Source organism: Coregonus clupeaformis, unplaced genomic scaffold (assembly GCF_020615455.1).
Source record: "Coregonus clupeaformis isolate EN_2021a unplaced genomic scaffold, ASM2061545v1 scaf0005, whole genome shotgun sequence".
In the NCBI taxonomy this organism is placed as follows: Eukaryota; Metazoa; Chordata; class Actinopteri; order Salmoniformes; family Salmonidae; genus Coregonus; species Coregonus clupeaformis.
The window spans coordinates 709,882-729,543 of record NW_025533460.1 but is presented as its reverse complement, the minus strand read 5'-3'; the positions used below and the strand labels follow the sequence as shown (position 1 = coordinate 729,543).

The 19,662-nt window shown below is 44.8% G+C and overlaps 1 protein-coding gene across 6 annotated transcripts in view; it reads left to right on the top strand.

The window, feature by feature from the left end:
* LOC121577828 (SAP domain-containing ribonucleoprotein) overlaps nucleotides 1-19,662 on the top strand; it is a 56,699-nt gene that overhangs the window by 9,870 nt on the left and 27,167 nt on the right. For all 6 annotated transcript variants that reach the window (XM_041891750.2, XM_041891752.2, XM_041891751.2 and 3 more), the window contains exon 9: nucleotides 8,440-8,508. In XM_041891750.2, coding sequence (XP_041747684.1) covers nucleotides 8,440-8,508 — 69 coding nt within the window. The remainder of the gene's footprint in view (nucleotides 1-8,439; nucleotides 8,509-19,662) is intronic.

The following is a 19,662-nucleotide window of genomic DNA, read 5'->3' as shown; positions in this document are numbered from 1 at the left end:
ATCTTCAATGCTCTTACTGAGGGAAGGAGGTTGTTGGCCAAGATCTCACGATACATGGCCCCATCCATCCTCCCCCTCAATACGGTGCAGTCGTCCTGTCCCCTTTGCAGAAAAGCATCCCCAAAGAATGATGTTTCCACCTCCATGCTTCACGGTTGGGATGGTGTTCTTGGGGTTGTACTCATCCTTCTTCTTCCTCCAAACACGGCGAGTGGAGTTTAGACCAAAAAGCTCTATTTTTGTCTCATCAGACCACATGACCTTCTCCCATTCCTCCTCTGGATCATCCAGATGGTCATTGGCAAACTTCAGATGGGCCTGGACATGTGCTGGCTTGAGCAGGGGGACCTTGCGTGCGCTGCAGGATTTTAATCCATGACTGCGTAGTGTGTTACTAATGGTTTTCTTTGAGACTGTGGTCCCAGCTCTCTTCAGGTCATTGACCAGGTCCTGCCGTGTAGTTCTGGGCTGATCCCTCACCTTCCTCATGATCATTGATGCCCCACGAGGTGAGATCTTGCATGGAGCCCCAGACCGAGGGTGATTGACCGTCAACTTGAACATCTTCCATTTTCTAATAATTGCGCCAACAGTTGTTGCCTTCTCACCAAGCTGCTTGCCTATTGTCCTGTAGCCCATCCCAGCCTTGTGCAGGTCTACAATTTTATCCCTGATGTCCTTACACAGCTCTCTGGTCTTGGCCATTGTGGAGAGGTTGGAGTCTGTTTGATTGAGTGTGTGGACAGGTGTCTTTTATACAGGTAACGAGTTCAAACAGGTGCAGTTAATACAGGTAATGAGTGGAGAACAGGAGGGCTTCTTAAAGAAAAACTAACAGGTCTTTGAGAGCCGGAATTCTTTCTGGTTGGTAGGTGATCAAATACTTATGTCATGCAATAAAATGCAAATTAATTACTTAAAAATCATACAATGTGATTTTCTGGATTCTTGTTTTAGATTCCGTCTCTCACAGTTGAAGTCTACCCATTATACAAATGTATGACCTCTACATGCTTTGTAAGTAGGAAAACCTGCAAAATCGGCAGTGTATCAAATACTTGTTCTCCCCACTGTATATCAGACTGAAAAGATTTGGCATGGGTCCCCAGATCCTCAAAGTTATGCAGCTGCACCATCGAGAGCATCCTGACCGGTTGTATCACCGCCTGGTATGGCAACTGCTCGGGATCCGATCGTAAGGCAATACAGAGGGTAGTGCGTACGGCCCAGTACATCACTGGGGCAAAGATTCCTGCCATCCAGGACCTACAGGTAAAAGTCAGTAAATTAGAATATTTTGAAAAACTTGATTTATTTCAGTAATTGCATTCAAAAGGTGTAACTTGTACATTATATTTATTCATTGCACACAGACTGATGCATTCAAATGTTTATTTCATTTAATTTTGATGATTTGAAGTGGCAACAAATGAAAATCCAAAATTCCGTGTGTCACAAAATTAGAATATTACTTAAGGCTAATACAAAAAAGGGATTTTTTAGAAATGTTGGCCAACTGAAAAGTATGAAAATGAAAAATATGAGCATGTACAATACTCAATACTTGGTTGGAGCTCCTTTTGCCTCAATTACTGCATTAATGCGGCGTGGCATGGAGTCGATGAGTTTCTGGCACTGCTCAGGTGTTATGAGAGCCCAGGTTGCTCTGATAGTGGCCTTCAACTCTTCTGCGTTGTTGGGTCTGGCATTCTGCATCTTCCTTTTTCACAATACCCCACAGATTTTCTATGGGGCTAAGGTCAGGGAGTTGGCTGGCCAATTTAGAACAGAAATACCATGGTCCGTAAACCAGGCACGGGTAGATTTTGCGCTGTGTGCAGGCGCCAAGTCCTGTTGGAACCTGAAATCTCCATCTCCATAGAGCAGGTCAGCAGCAGGAAGCATGAAGTGCTCTAAAACTTGCTGGTAGACGGCTGCGTTGACCCTGGATCTCAGGAAACAGAGTGGACCGACACCAGCAGATGACATGGCACCCCAAACCATCACTGATGGTGGAAACTTTACACTAGACTTCAGGCAACGTGGATCCTGTGCCTCTCCTGTCTTCCTCCAGACTCTGGGACCTCGATTTCCAAAGGAAATGCAAAATTTGCTTTCGTCAGAAAACATGACTTTAGACCACTCAGCAGCAGTCCAGCTCTTTTTTTCCTTAGCCCAGGTGAGACGCTTTTCGCGCTGTTTCTTGGTCAACAGTGGCTTGACACGAGGTATGCGGCAGTTGAAACCCATGTGTCACGATCGTCTGAGGAAGCGGACCAATACGCAGCGTTGCGAGTGAACATAATGACTTTAATGATTAAAGCACGTAAATACAAAACAAAAAGACGAAAGTGAAGTCCAACAGTAACAACGACTGAACTAGGAACAAAAACCCACAACCCACATGCGAACACAGACAGAAATAAATATGGCTCCCAATCAGAGATAACGAGCCGACAGCTGACACTCGTTACCTCTGATTGGGAGTCACACGACACCAATCAACAACCTAGAAATAGACACACAGAACTCCCAACCTAGAAATAAACGTGACAGACATGCAAACATAAACAATCACCCAAAACCCAACAAAACAACATACACCCTGGCTCAAATACACAAGTCCTGGAGCCAGAGTGTGACAGTACCCCCCCCTAAAGGTGCGAACTCCGGGCGCACCAGCATACAGTCTAGGGGAGGGTCTGGGTGGGCGTCTGTCCACGGTGGCGGTTCTGCCCCTGGTCGTGGTCCCCATCCCACCTTAGTCACCACCCGCTTCCCTAGCCTCCTCCACATTACCACCCCCCAACTACACCCCACTGGGTTAATGGGCGGCACCGGACTAAGGGGCAGCACCGGACTACGGGGCAGCACCGGACTACGGGGCAGTACCGGACTACGGGGCAGTACCGGACTAAGGGGCAGTACCGGACTAAGGGGCAGTACCAGGCTGAATGGCGGATACTGGCTGGACGGCTCTGGTGGCTCCTGGCTGGTCGGCTCTGGCGGATCCCGGCTGGTCGGCTCTGGCGGATCCCGGCTGGACGGCTCTGGCGGATCCCGGCTGGACGGCTCTGGCGGATCCCGGCTGGACGGCTCTGGCGGATCCCGGCTGGACGGCTCTGGCGGATCCCGGCTGGACGGCTCTGGCGGATCCCGGCTGGTACGGCTCTGGCGGATCCCGGCTGGACGGCTCTGGCGGATCCCGGCTGGACGGCTCTGGCGGATCCCGGCTGGACGGCTCATGGCTGGCTGACGGATCTGGCTGCTCATGGCTGGCTGACTGATCTGGCTGCTCATGGCTAGCTGACGGATCTGGCTGCTCCTGGCTAGCTGGCGGATCTGGCTGCTCATGGCTGGCTGACGGATCTGGCTGCTCATGGCTGGCTGACGGATCTGGCTGCTCATGGCTAGCTGACGGATCTGGCTGCTCATGGCTAGCTGACGGATCTGGCTGCTCATGGCTGGCTGACGGATCTGGCTGCTCATGGCTGGCTGACGGATCTGGCTGCTCATGGCTAGCTGACGGATCTGGCTGCTCATGGCTGGCTGACGGATCTGGCTGCTCCTGTCTGGCAGAAGGCTCTGGCTGATCCTGTCTGGCGGAAGGCTCTGGCTGATCCTGTCTGGCGGAAGGCTCTGGCTGATCCTGTCTGGCGGAAGGCTCTGGCTGATCCTGTCTAGCGGAAGGCTCTGGCTGATCCTGTCTGGCGGAAGGCTCTGGCTGATCCTGTCTGGCGGAAGGCTTTAGCGGCTCCGGTCTGGCGGACGGCTCTGAAGGCTCATGGCAGACGGGCGGCTTATGCAGCGCTTGGCAGACGGACAGTTCAGACGGCGTAGGGCAGACAGGCAGTTCAGGCGCCGTTGGGCAGACAGGCAGTTCAAGCGCCGTTGGGCCGACGGGCAGTTCAGGCGCCGTTGGGCAGACGGGCAGTTCAGGCGCCGTTGGGCAGACGGGCAGTTCAGGCGCCGTAGGGCAGACGGCAGACTCTGGCCGGCCGAGACGCACTATAGGCCTGGTGCGTGGTGCCGGAACTGGTGGTCCCGGGCTGAGGACACGCATCTCAGGGCTAGTGCGGGGAGAAGGAACAGGGCATGCAGGACTCTGAGGACACACAGGAGGCTTAGTACGTGGCGCAGGGACAGGCCGGGCTGGGCTGACGACGCACACCGTAGGCTTCCTACGTGGCACAGGAACAGGCCGGGCTGGGCTGGCGACGCACACCGTAGGCATCCTACGTGGCGCAGGGACAGGCCGGGCTGGGCTGACGACGCACACCGTAGGCATCCTACGTGGCGCAGGGACAGGCCGGGCTGGGCTGGCGACGCGCACCGTACACTTGGTGCGTATGGCAGGGACAGGCCGAACCGGGCTGGCGACGCGCACCGTACACTTAGTGCGAGGGCCGGAACAGGCCGGGCTGGGCTGGCGACGCGCACCGTACACTTGGTGCGGGTGGCAGGATCAGGTCGAACCGGGCTGGCGACGCGCACCGTACACTTAGTGCGAGGGACCGGAACAGGCCGTACCGTGCGGGAACACACACTACTGGCTGCACCTCGGGACTAGGAACGGGCCGGACCGAACTGGTTACACACCCCAGTACCTCACGCCGTGCCTCAACACTTTCCTTCCCTGCTTTACCCAGTAGCCCCCTTGACCTGGTAGCCCACTGAATCCGTCCCTTCTCTGCCTCCGTCAGCCCCCTTAACCTGGCAGCCCTCTGACTCTGCCTTGTGGCAGCCTCCTGCTGCTCCGTCGCCCAAGCCATGTGCCCCCCCCCAAAAATTTCTTGGGGTTGCCTCTCGTCCTTCCGACGATGATGGCCCTGCTGATGCCGTTGCTCCTCTCGCCGTCGCCTCTCCACCGTCTCGTTCCATGGTCGGCGATCCATACCATCTAGGATCTCCTCCCAAGTCCAGGACCCTTTACCGTCCACCAGTTCCTCCCATGTCCAGACCCTTTGCTCCTGGACGCGCTGCTTGGTCCTTTGATGGTGGGTTTTTCTGTCACGATCGTCTGAGGAAGCGGACCAATACGCAGCGTTGCGAGTGAACATAATGACTTTAATGATTAAAGCACGTAAATACAAAACAAAAAGACGAAAGTGAAGTCCAACAGTAACAACGACTGAACTAGGAACAAAAACCCACAACCCACATGCGAACACAGACAGAAATAAATATGGCTCCCAATCAGAGATAACGAGCCGACAGCTGACACTCGTTACCTCTGATTGGGAGTCACACGACACCAATCAACAACCTAGAAATAGACACACAGAACTCCCAACCTAGAAATAAACGTGACAGACATGCAAACATAAACAATCACCCAAAACCCAACAAAACAACATACACCCTGGCTCAAATACACAAGTCCTGGAGCCAGAGTGTGACACCATGTCTTTCAAGCGTCTCTTGGTGGTGGATCTTGAAGCCCTGACTCCAGCAGCTGTCCACTCCTTGTGAATCTCCACCACATTTTTGAATGGGTTTTTTTTCACAATCTTGACTAGGGCGCGGTGATCCCTATCGCTTGTACACTTTTTCTGACCACAGTTTTTCCTTCCCTTTGCCTCTCTATTAATGTGTTTGGACACAGAGCTCTGAGAACAGCCAGCCTCTTCTGCAATAACCTTTTGTGTCTTTCCCTCCTTGTGCAATGTGTCGATGGTCGCCTTTTGGACAGCTGTCAAATCTGAAGTCTTCCCCATGTTTGTGTAGGCTTCAGAACTGGACTGAGAGACCATTTAAAGCCCTTTGCAGGTGTTTTGAGTTAATCAGCTGATTAGTTTGTGGCACCAGGTGTCTTCAAAATGTAACCCTTACACAATATTCTAATTTTGTGACACACGGAATTTTGGATTTTCATTTGTTGCCACTTCAAATCATCAAAATTAAATGAAATAAACATTTGAATGCATCAGTCTGTGTGCAATGAATAAATATAATGTACAAGTTACACCTTTTGAATGCAATTACTGAAATAAATCAAGTTTTTCAAAATATTCTAATTTACTGACTTTTACCTGTATATACTAGGCGATGTCAGAGGAAGGCCCAAATAATTGTCAGACTCCAGTCCCCCAAGTCATAGACTGTTCTCTCTGCTACCGCATGCCGGTACCGGAGCGCCTAGTCTAGGTCCAAAAGGCTCCTTAACAGCTTCTACCCCCAAGCCAAAAGACTGCTGAACAATTAGTCAAATGGCCACCCGTACTATTTACATTGAACCCCCCCCCCCCCTTTGTTTTTACACTGCTGCTACTCGCTGTTTATTATCTATGCATAGTCACTTTACCCCTACCTACATGTACAAATTACCTCGACTAACCTGTAGCCCCGCACATTGACTCAGTACCGGTACCCCCTGTATATAGCCTCGTTATTGTTATATATATATATATATTTGCTTTACTTTATTTACTAAATATTTTCGGAACTCTATTTCTTAATCTGCATTGTTGGTTAAGGGCTTGTAAGTAAGCATTTCACGGTAAGGTCTACACCTGTTGTATTCCGCGCATTTGACAAATACAATTATTTGATTTCAAATGCTCAGACATTTCCTATTCTGTCAAACAAATAATGGATTATAACCAACACAGTATTGTAAACACATCATGGCCTGTGTGTGTGTGCGCTTGTTTGCAGACCATTTTTTGTTTAGTTTAGTTTTTTTTACAGCGCTACTGACAGTGGTGGCGCTTGACTTGCACATGCAAGGCATAAAACCTGTATAAACTGTATTTATTACAGTATATGACTATTTTATGTTGACAATTATATTACAGAATTTCTGATATATCACAGGCCTTTTATTTTCCTACGTAAGAAAATTGATTCTAATTAGACTGGTTTGGATTTCTCCCTAACCAATGTGTCTGCCATTTTCACCCCATTCTGGAACTTTTAGGGTTTATGACACAGCGCCTCTAGTAATTTAATAAGATCTCTATGAACAGGAGTTCATCAGCTCTTTGTTTTGTTTTTTAAAATGTCTTTATTAGAGGAGAACAAGACTGTTTGTATGAAAATGATCAGAACTGGTTTCTGAATAGAAATGTGTATACAGTGCATTCAGAATGTATTCAGACCCCTTGACTTTTTCCACATTTTGTTACATTACAGCCTTATTCAAAAATTGATTAAATTGAATGTTTTCCTCAGTCTACACACAATTCCCCATAATGACATAGCGAAAACTGTTTTTTAGAAATGTATGCAAATGTATTACAAATAAAAATATATACCTTATTTACATAAGTATTCAGACCCTTTGCTATGAGACTCGAAATTGAGCTCAGGTGCATCTTGTTTCCATTGATCATCCTTGATGTTTCTATAACTTGGAGTCCACCTGTGGTGAATTCAATTGATTTACATTATTTGGAAAGGCACACACCTGTCTATATAAGGTCCCACAGTTGACAGTGCATGTCAGAGCAAAAACCAAGCCATGAGGTGGAAGGAATTGTCCGTAGAGCCCCGATACAGGATTGTGTCGAGGCACAGATCTGGGGAAGGATACAAAAAAATTCCTCACGTCTGAAGGAAACCTGGCACCATCCCTACGGTGAAGCATGCTGGTGGCAGCATCATGCTGTGGGGATGTTTTTCAGTGGCAGGGACTGGGAGACTAGTCAGGATCGAGGGAAAGATGAACGGCGCAAAGTACAGAGATCCTTGATGAAATCCTGCTCCAGAGGGCTCAGGACCTCAGACTGGGGCAAAGGTTCACCTTCCAACAGGACAATGACCCTAAGCACACATACATTTACATTTTAGTCATTTAGCAGACACGCTTATCCAGAGCGACTCACAGTTAGTGAGTGCATACATTTTCATACTGGCCCCCCGTGGGAAACAAACCCACAACCAGTCAAGACGACGCAGGAGTGGCTTCGGGACAAGTCTCTGAATGTCCTTGAGTGGCCCACCCAGAGCCTGGACTTGAACCCGATCGAACATCTCTGGAGAGACCTGAAACTAGCTGTGCAGCGACGCTCTCCATCCAACCTGACAGAGCTTGAGAGGATCTGCAGAGAATAATATGAGAAACTCCCCAAATACAGGTGTGCCAAGCTTGTAGCGTCATACCCAAGAATACTCAAGGCTGTAATCGCTGCCAAAGGTGCTTCAACAAAGTACTGAGTAAAGGGTCTGAATACTTATGTAAAGGTGATATTTCAGTAATTGGTTTATATACATTTGCAAAAATTTCCAAAAACCTGTTTTTGCTTTGTCATTATGGGGTGTTTGTATGTAGATTGATGAGGATATATATATTTTTAATGCATTTTAGAATAAGGCTGTAACGTAACAAAATGTGGAGAAAGTAAAGGGGTCTGAATACTTTCCGAATGCACTGTATGCACACCTGTTTAGTCTTGGTGGAGCTTATGACTAACCCCTCTCCTCCCTCTGTGTCGTTAGGTCAGCGTTGAGGTCCTAAAGAAGCGGGCAGAGCGCTTTGGCATGAATGTCTCCTCTGTTGCCAAAACGGTGAGCTGACTCATGAATACATGGAACTTGCATAGTAAACCTAACTACACATGTATGTCAAAGAAGTAGGGGGGCAACTGTCATGAATTGTGCGGGACAGTCGCACATTTTGGCCCTTTGTCCCACATCCAGCAACCACACATACATGTCCCGTATTTAGTCATTTTTTTCTTTAATGTAATTCATTTTCAAAAATTAGATTTGTCCCCTATTTCAGACTTTCCATTCATTTAATGATAATTGACATTGAGTCACTCCAACCGGTCTCTTTTGCAGTCATGAAGGCAGGTTGCGCTTTTGACAAGATACACTACCAGTCAAAAGTTTGGACACCTACTCATTCCAGGGTTTTTCTTTATTTTTACTATTTTCTACATTGTAGAATAATAGTGAAGACATCAAAACTATGAAATAACACATCGAATTATGTAGTAACCAAAAAAGTGTTAAACAAATCAAAATATATTTTATATTTGAGATTCTTCAAAGTAGCCACCCTTTGCCTTGATGACAGCTTTGCACACACTTGGCATTCTCTCAACCAGCTTCATGAGGAATGCTTTTCCAACAGTCTTGAAGGAGTTCACACATATGCTGAGCATTTGTTGGCTGCTTTTCCTTCGCTCTGCGGTCCAACTCATCCCAAACCATCTCAATTGGGTTGAGGTCGGGGGATTGTGTAGGCCAGGTCATCTGATGCAGCACGCCATCACTCTCCTTCTTGGTCAAATAGCCCTTACACAGCCTGGAGGTGTGTTGGGTCATTTTCCTGTTGAAAAACAAATGATAACCTGACCAAGCCCAAACCAGATGGGATGGCGTATCGCTGCAGAATGCTGTGGTAGCCATGCTGGTTAAGTGTGCCTTGAATTCTAAATAAATCACAGACGGTGTCACCAGCAAAGCACCATCACACCACCTCCTCCATGCTTCATGGTGGGAACCACACATGCGGCAATCATCCGTTCACCTACTCTGCGTCTCACAAACACACAGCGGATGGAACTAAAAATCTCAAATTTGGACTCATCAGACCAAAGGACAGATTTCCACCAGTTTAATGTCCATTGCTTGTGTTTCTTGGCCCAAGAAAGTCTCTTCTTCTTATTGGTGTCCTTTTAGTAGTGGTTTCATTGCAGCAATTCGACCACGAAGGCCTGATTCACACAGTCTCTTCTGAATAGTTGATGTGTTGATGTGTCTGTTACTTGAACTCTGCAAAGCATTTATTTGGGCTGCAATTTCTGAGGCTGGTAACTAATGAACTTATCCTCTGCAGCAGAGGTAACTCTGGGTCTTCCTTTCCTGTGGCGGTCCTCATGAGAGCCAGTTTCATCATAGCGCTTGATGATTTTTGCGACTGCACTTGAAGAAACTTTCAAAGTTCTTGACATTTTCAGAATTGACTGACCTTCATGACGTAAAGTAATGATGGACTGTCATTTCTCTTCGCTTATTTTAGATGTTTTTGCCATAATATGGACTTGGTCTTTTACCAAATGGGGGGATATACAGAAGATAGGGCTATCTTGTCACAACACAACTGATTTGGCTAAAATGCGTCAAGAAGGAAAGAAATTCCACAAATTAACTTTTTAAGAAGGCACACTTGTTAATTTAAATACATTCCAGGTGACTACCTCATGAAGTTGGTTGAGAGAATGCCAAGACTGTGCAAAGCTGTCATCAAGGCACAGGGTGGCTACTTTGAAGAATCTCAAATATAAAATATATTTTGATTTGTAGAAAATAGTAAGAATAAAGAAAAACCCTGGAATGAGTAGGTGTGTCCAAACTTTTGACTGGTACTGTACATCATATGGATGAGTTACTGGTGATGTTAAACACTTCTCCAATCGTTGTGAGATCTGATATTCTGTGCAACGCAACTTTAAAAAAGATGAGACGTAGGCCAATGTCATGTCTACCAATCACATTTAGTCAAAACCTGTCGGGCTCAGTTTCAGCTAAACTTGGGAGAGAAGACAGTTAACAATTTACAGAAAGCATGCATCTAACCAAGAGCTACAAAAGTAACTAAATAGCCATATTAGATTGAAAGATACAAGGTAATTAAAACTTGTGAGGTTCTCCATTTCTCATTTTAGGTGCTCATAATGTCCTGCGAATGTCCTGGAAAATCATTCTGTTTTCCCGCATTTGGGTATTTAGAAATAGGTCACCCTATAAACAAGCACTGAATCAAACAATAAAGCTGTATAGCTTTCCTATTCTAGGAAAACCCCAGAAACCTGTGGGTGTCTGAACCTAATTTATAACAAGTCTGAACTTTTCCACAAGTCTTCTATTACAGTTAATCCAGTCAGTAGTTTTCCCCACTTGTCCTACACTGCTGTTATTTATGAGAACTCTATCTATTCATACCTTGGTGTTTGAGAATATGATTAAACCCAAACTGTATCTCCATACATTTTTGGGGTTTAGACCTGCAAGCAGTTTTTAATGTATTCATTGTTCCTCTTATTTGTACATAGTTTAATCAGCTGCTCATCGAGTGTAGTAGTTCACACACACACTCTCTCGCCCAGTATTACTAGGAGAGTGTGTATATTGAGTTTAGTGCTGCTCAACCCTCTACTGCACCCCTCACCTTTCCCTCTCCCCTCCTGCTCTCTTTTAGACTTTTTTTTGCACAACGGAAATGGCGGTCCACAGGGGGCCGATATAATAGCCCCTGTTTGGGGGGTAAATGGCGTTACGAGTGTGCAGTGAGTGAGGAGCAGATTCAATTATTGCGGCAGGGCTTTTTCACTGGAGGCCTTTGTGTGCAGGCGGAAGTGCCCGGCACCAAGCTCCTGGGGAGATGGGCAACAATGCCTGTTGTGTAATGTCAGCAGAAGTGTCTCTCTGTGTGTGTGTGTGTGTCTCTCTCCTTTTACTCCATCATTGGCATGTGTTCTCTTTCTCTAAAGGAGAAGGAGGAAATGTGCTGCCTCTACTTTTCAAACTACTGTACCAAAATCTTCTGGGATTGGGTTCCGGGTAGCTTTGGATTTACGGCCTGTCAAGTCTGTGTTCCTAGCATGTATGGTCCCTTCTCTATTACATTATCTATGACCTAGTTTTGGCTCTGTTTTGGGATTATTTATTTCCACAGAAAGGTTATAACAGGTTTACTAGTTGAAGGTTAAATATTTCCCTAAGTAGTTAAAAGTAGAAAATGTCCAATCTCAGTTGAGGTGTTTTCTTTTTTTGATACACACCTGCTATATTATTGAAGTTTATTTTTAAGCGACACACGGTATTCTGATAGCTTTAATAGTGTGATCTTATGTAGTGGGGTGTTTATCCCCTCATGGAAGATAGTGGCATCTGTCAATTGATCTGTTAACCCTTTACACTCGTGGGAATTGGCTTCAATGGATAGGGCTAGAAGAAATATGAAAACCATGTGCATAACCATGGTAGCAATTTAAAAGGGAACAGTTTGGAGATGATGGGAAAATGATTAGACCAAAGGTGAGTACACAACAGTTCACCTGACAAGACTGAATCCAAACATTACGCTGTTGGTTTTATGTGCATTTTACATTTTTATTTATTTATTTTATTTCACCTTTATTTAACCAGGTAAACCAGTTGAGAACAAGTTCTCATTTACAACTGCGACCTGGCCAAGATAAAGCAAAGCAGTGCGATAAAAACAACAACACAGAGTTACATATGGGGTAAAACAAAACAAAGTCCCAAAAAAATACAACAATTTACTGTATGTTTCGCCGCATTTGTTGATAACAAAATCTGAAAACACTCTGGATACATTCAGTAGCATGATAAGACTATTCCTGGAAAATGTAGGGTAGGTGCAACATAAGACAGAAAAATGACAAGGGTTTGAGTGAGAGGACTAACTGGTGTTTCCAAGTGGGCACACCTCTCCAAAGTGTGGAGAGTTCCTAAGCAATTTCAATGTTCTTTTATGACTCAAGGAAGAGTCTTCAACTATAGGCTACTGTTTTGAGCTCTCCTAGCTGTGCCGTTGAGGAACTAGAGCAAGCACACTTGTATTGTTTGGAACACAACCCTGCATCCCAGCCATCACAGTTACTGTTTAAGCAATCCAAAATCGGTCCATTATAAATCATGGTCTTGGTCAGGTGGGCATGGTTTGAAAGCTTGTTCTATTGCCAAGATGACTAGCTAAGTTATAAAATACGATCTTACAGTGTTACGCCTTCACAAGGCAATTCAGAGAAACAGATCGGAATTTTGGTGCGCATAGAATGGAGTCATGAGTGCATTCAGGTGCATCTGCCATGGCAAATATTTGTCACAATAAACAAACCGGCTCATTCTGTTCAGAACAACCTAGGGTATGACGACATATCTTGTAACTGTACATCAAACGTGGTGATCATAAAGGTTGACACTGTATATGACATGAGTTTTATGATTTGGACTCCGGGTGTTTGGCTTGCTTGTATGACATTAAAGCGGTATTTATTATAAACTCAACGTCTCATCTTTCAAAATACAGTCATCTTAATTTACAGCATTTCCCTCACTCCGAGGGATGGGGGCAACTTCTTGTCGCACACGGTGCTTAAGTTCAGAACGGCTGTCAGTCAAAACCCATACAGCGCTGTGAAGTGCAGAGCCAGAGCTCTGACGCCATGTATAGCATGTTACTGTACAGCCACTGGTGTAAAAAGTACCCAATTGTTATACTTCAGTAAAAGTATAGATACCTTAATAGAAAATGACTTAAGTGAAAGTCACCCAGTAAAATACTACTCGAGTAAAAGTCTGAAATTATGTATACTTAAGTATATTTGAAACCAAAAACGTTTAAATTCCTTATATTAAGCAAACCAGACAGCACCATTTTCTTGTTTTTTATTTATTTACGGATAGCCAGCGGCACACTCCAAAACTCAGACATCATTTACAAATGAAGCATGTGTGTTTAGTGAATCTGCCAGATGAGAGGCAGTAGGGATGCCTTGCTGAGCATTCATAATGTAATGAGTACTTTTGGGTGGCAGGGAAAATGTATGGAGTAAAAAGCACATTTTCTTTAGGAATGTTATGAAGGAAAGTTGTCAAAAATATAAATAGTAAAGTACAGATACCCAAAAAAACTACTTACGTAAATATTTTTACTTAAGTACTTTACACCACTGCCACTACGTTCCAATTTAAGCGCTTATTAGTGCCCAAATCTGCAATTTTCAACCCATATACGGGTACGAGGCTGGTTTTAAACTTCACCTTTTTTTTTACTGTGTTGAAGTGAAGCTATGGCTGTAGTTAGTAGTATGCAGTCATGTGTAGCTTGATATTGGAAACATTCACCGTTTGGCAGTCAATTTGTGTATCATCTGTTTTGACCTTGACGGAAGGTAATCAATGAACCTGACTTAAACCTTACCTCACCCCTCTGACACATTTGAATCCTCCCTTTGTGTTTAGGGTTTTGTGTCGTCGTCCCCCCAGTTAAGAAGCCTATGCTGTGAGGGGAGGGGCGTACATCAGATTTTGGTCAATACCCCCTCGCCCCCCGCTCGAACCCACCGTCCTGGTGGATTGTCCTTGAGAGGCTTTCTCTGGTCAGGGATAATGGCTAGTGACAGGACGGAGAAAAGCCCTGGCAGCCATGGTAATTGTTACAGAGAAGGGGACTGTCACCGGCCACCCTTTCAAGGAGAGAATGTACCCCGGAGAGAAGAGCTTGCTCGTCCACTTCAGAGCTATTGTACCGGGGTGGCAAGGCCAGGCTGTGGAGAGAAGGCCACAGCAGTAGCACATGGAAGCTGGCTCTAGGGTCCTGTTCTGTCAGGACTGAGGTTCAGTAGGTAGCAGAGCAGGGAGAATGAACTGCCTTCCCTTCAGGGCTCCCTCCGTGCTCTATTCTGTGGACTCTGTGCTTTATTGAAACAGCTTTGCTCTGCAACATCAAGGCAATGTGCTGCTACGCTCATCATCACGGTGGAGAATCTTGTCCATTCTCATCTGCTCAGAATAGATTTTGATGCAATCACCCTATTGATATGATTGATGTTGTGTTCCCTCACATTCAGTTGAACTCTTTTAAATTATTATTTTAATTATTGCTGCCATGCTGTTCTGTCAACGGAACGCTACATTCCTTTCCTCCGAATATGTGCTGTCTCACTCCAATTGAGCTGGTTAAATGTGAAAGCCAGTGAATGGAGCTACCTCAATAGGCCAAAATAAACAATTGTATTGGTCCAGGAGTATAGCAGGGGAGAGCCCGGGAGAGAGAGGCCCCCCCTAACGTGGTAAGATTCCCATGGCGACTTATGCTCTTAGGCGTCTCTCTGTTTTAAAGAAGGATCTCGTAAAGTACTTCAGCAGTAGATGATTTCTCTTTTCTTTTAACACCGTTTTTATTTGAGGAGGGGCGGGGTTGAACGTGGGTTCACATACTCTGACACACACACAATTTGCTCCTCACTTGTCCAGCGCTAGCCCTCAGAAAAGCAGTCCATTGTTTGCAAGTGAAAGGCTCTTGTTTCAGCTGTGTAACTAAATCAAGAGCTCTTTCCACACAAAGAGGCCTGCACAGCCTCACTCCTCCAGATTGTGTCCGTTCGAGTGGCCGGGGTATTAACTGTGTTCCCCTATTGTTAGGAGAGCACCCCCACAACCCTAAACCACTTGCCCCCACGCCCAATTTCTCCCGTGGTCCCAAGTTTATGCCCCCGCATCTCCTGTAGGTTTGCAATTCAACCCTTTTAGAAAGAGAGCAGTGAAGGAGCTTGGTCAGTGATCCCATTATAAGTTTGTATTCCATTAGAAAATGAGGCGATTTATGGTTCTAATTTAAATAAATGAATGAAAATGTTCAAATCCAATCTCCTTTAATTTGATTTTTGTCAATCTACTACTTGTATGATCATATCAGAGCCATAGGCTAGATATTTTCTATGTATCCGTAAGCTTATATGAAGGCCTTCTGCTGATTTTTTTTTTTACGTATTGAATTTAAGTTATTTTTTATAGGATAAGGCAAACAAGTCCGGGTGCCTTGATTTAGAAAGCCGGAGCCCTGTGAGAAGTGCACATGGGATTTACAAGGTTGGGAGGGAGTACCCATGGGTTCCTAACCCTAGGACCTGACCCTCAGGCCGGGTCATTGGGTTTCACTCTGCCCTGCTGTTGAGCAAAACCTTCTGGTGCTTACACAACACACACACTCTCTGCTCTCTATCAATCCCTCCCTACGTTCCTTTAAAAAAAAGTATCTTTCCATGTATCCCTCTTCCAAGTGCACCCTCTTTGTATGTCATTGTGGCGGGTCTCTGTCAGCTAACCCACTTTGCAGCTACGCAAGGACATGAGAGGAGCCTTTTTTAACAGGGTTTGTTTATTCTTGTTTCAATTGGGTAACCCTTTAAGTTTGCTTGTTTGGTAAGGCCTTCATACACGATTATGCAATTGCAGTCTGCATGGAATTGCAGCTGCTGTTGGTATTGAATGATCTATTAAATTATCTCTGCCAGCACCCTTGTTTGTTTTACTGTCGTTTACTATGAAAATGCCCCATCTCTTTGTCATGTTACATTTACATTCACTGTTTTACGTTTGTAAAACAGTTTGTACCAATTTGAAAGTTGGTATTGTCTTTTTAAGCAAAGTAGAAGTCTAATGATAGCCTTCTGGTAATGATGTTCCTGTGATTTAGTATTAACAGATGGGGATTGTAGTGTTAATGAGTTTCCTCAAACAAGATCTATCACTTCAGTTTCAGCCTGAAAAATCCCTGCTCCTGAATGAATGATAAACCAACCCACCACTGCCCTTCTTTCCCTCTCCCCCCGCACACCACGGTACAGTAGGATGTTCTCCAGCATTATGTAATTGCTCAAAGAAGCATAGTCACTGAGCTATGCATGGTTTGGGCCAGGGGAGCTTTAGTTACCAGTGATCCCTCACCCCCACTACCTTTTCATATCCAAATCTCATTTCCTTGCGGACTTCTTTACGACAAAAGCCTCATTACTCCACCTAGGCCTGGTGCGGAGCGACCTGGAGAGGAGGGGAGTGGCTCTAATGAGTGGGCCCCCGGGGGCAGGGACCCGAGGGCTGGTGACCTGCCCGTGGACCTGGCAGTGTCTAGGGAAGCCTGCATGGACTAACGTGATTGTTTAAATTACTAATTAAGAAAGCATTATTGGTGCAGTGCTTCTTGCAGCTGGTGTTAGGGAGGGAAGTGAGAAGGTGGAGGTAGAGGTCGATTAACTGGAGAGAGAAAGGGAACAATTGAAAAGGTAAAGATCCGTGAAGGAACAATGGGTTACAATGGTTTACTCTTGAATTATCGATGTTTTTATGTCATGGCTTGGCAACTGGAATACCAGTACTGGCAGAATGATTTGTTTTTTATCTGAGGGTGTGTTCATTAATTTGCTCTCTGAGGTACCAACAAATTGCATCAATCTAATTGTTTATTAATTCTTAGTGCTCCACTCTTGTTGCATTCAGACCTGCAGGGTTCGACACTGCGACCAAAACAGTCGCATTTGCGACCGTTTGACTTGGCAGTGCAACACACATTTGTAATTGGTTGCAAGGGTGCCAGTGAAAGAGGGAAAAAAAAGTACCTGGTCACGTTAGTTTGTGGTTCACAATTAGCATTTTTTTAATCATCAAGATTTATTCAAACAGTAATGTGCAATTGACCTAAAATATACCAACTTTCTGAAGAGGCAAAAATGGCACGGGAATGTCCCCTGTGTGTGTCAGGGCTCAACATACAGTGGAGGTTTTGGAAACACTCCGGGGCAGTCGATCATCCCCGTCAGTGGCCCAGTTGGGCCATTGAGAAAAATATTCTAAAGCTATTTTTAATCTAGGCTATATAATTGATTTAGAAAAATATGGATTCCCGAAGCTGTTTGTTTGTTATGTCGATTAGTTAATCACACACACTGCACATATATAGCCTATAGATAATCTCTCGGGCAGAGGGAGCGTACAGCTCTCAAACAGCTGGTTGTTGCGTGGAAGAAAACAGTAGGAAAGATTGTTCTAAGTTATCTACCAGTAAATGCTAAGGCAAGAATGGGTATTCAAACCAGGTATTTAAAACGTTCAAAATGTTGGTTGAATATTAGCGATGCGCAATTCAGTCATCATGGAATAGCCTACCTTGAAAATCAGACATTTCCTCTAGGCTATTTGGTTCTTGGAATGTCATTGTTTATGGTAGCAAATTTAGAACTTCTACTGCTCCAATATAATTATTCTGTGATTTTTATTTCGGATCAGTTTTTATAATGTTTGTAGCGGCTTTCCCAACGTTTCAGTTGAAGGGTGTTGCTCTAAAACCATGTGTGGTTATTATCAATGAGACAACATTGAATGATTTTTTTTTTTTTTACTTTGTTCACTCTTTTTTGTTTTTATTTGTATATATTTTTTTGGGGGGTAGATCAGCTTTAATATTGCAGATAGATTGCAACGTCCATCAATGTAATTGTCTGCATCACTTCCAGTCCCCCATATGTTTTTTTTCTCTCGCATATATATATATATATATATATACAGCTTTGGAAAAAATTAAGAGACCACTGCAAATTTTTCTTAAATCAGCATCTCTACATGTATGACAGCCATTTCATTCCAGTGTCTGTTGAATTCCAACACAGGCACACCTCATTCTACTGAATTATGTACTGATTAGGTGATCACCTGAACCAAATCTTTTTAACGAGGAAACGGATAAAAAACACTGCTGTGGTCATCACTATCCTCTTGCAATAGGACCAGCTGGATGGCAAAAAACAGTGCTAATAGTACCTCCAAAAGTAATATTAATCAAAAAATATTTATTTTTATTTTTTTTATTTCACCTTTATTTAACCAGGTAAGCCAGTTGAGAACAGGTTCTCATTTACAACTGCGACCTGGCCAAGATAAAGCAAAGTAGTGCAATAAAAACAACACAGAGTTACATATGGGGTAAAGAAAAAAAACATAAAGTCAGAAAATACAACAGAAAATATATATACAGTGTGTGCAAATGTAGCAAGTTATGGAGGTAAGGCAATAAATGGGCTATAGTGCAGACTAATTACAATAGTATTAACACTGGAATGCTAGATGTGCAAGAGATTATGTGCAAATAGAGATACTGGGGGTGCAAAAGAGCAAATTAAATAACAATATAGGGATGAGGTAGTTGGGTGGGCTAATTTCAGATGGGCTGTGTACAGGTGCAGTGATCGGTAAGGTGCTCTGACAACTGATGCTTAAAGTTATTGGGGGAGATAAGAGTCTCCAGCTTCAGAGATTTTGCAATTCGTTCCAGTCATTGGCAGCAGAGAACTGGAAGGAATGGCGGCCAAAGGAGGTGTTGGCTTTGGGAATGACCAGTGAGATATACCTGCTGGAGCGCAGACTACGGGTGGGTGCTGCTATGGTGACCAATGAGCTAAGATAGGGCGGGGATTTGCCTAGCAGTGATTTATAGATGGCCTGGAGCCAGTGGGTTTGACGACCGAACATGTAGTGAGGACCAGCCAACAAGAGCGTACAGGTCACAGTGGTGGGTAGTGTATGGGGCTTTGGAGACAAAACGGATGGCACTGTGATAGACTACATCCAATTTGCTGAGTAGAGTGTTGGAGGCTATTTTGTAAATGACATCGCCGAAGTCAAGGATCGGTAGGATAGTCAGTTTTACGAGGGCATGTTTGGCAGCATGAGTGAAGGAGGCTTTGTTGCGAAATAGGAAGCCGATTCTAGATTTAACTTTGGATTGGAGATTCTTTATGTGAGTCTGGAAGTTGAGTTTACAGTCTAACCAGACACCTAGATATTTGTAGTTGTCCACATACTCTAGGTCAGACCCGTCGAGAGTGGTGATTCTAGTCGGGTGGGCGGGTGCTAGCAGCGTTCGATTGAAAAGCATGCATTTAGTTTTACTAGTGTTTAAGAGCAGTTGAAGGCTACTGAAGGATTGTTGTATGGCATTGAAGCTCGTTTGGAGGTTTGTTAACACAGTGTCCAATGAAGGGCCAGATGTATACAAAATGGTGTCGTCTGCGTAGAGGTGGATCTGAGAGTCACCAGCAGCAAGAGCGACATCATTGATATACACGGAGAAAAGTGTCGGCCCAAGAATTGAACCCTGTGGCACCCCCATAGAGACTGCCATAGGTCCAG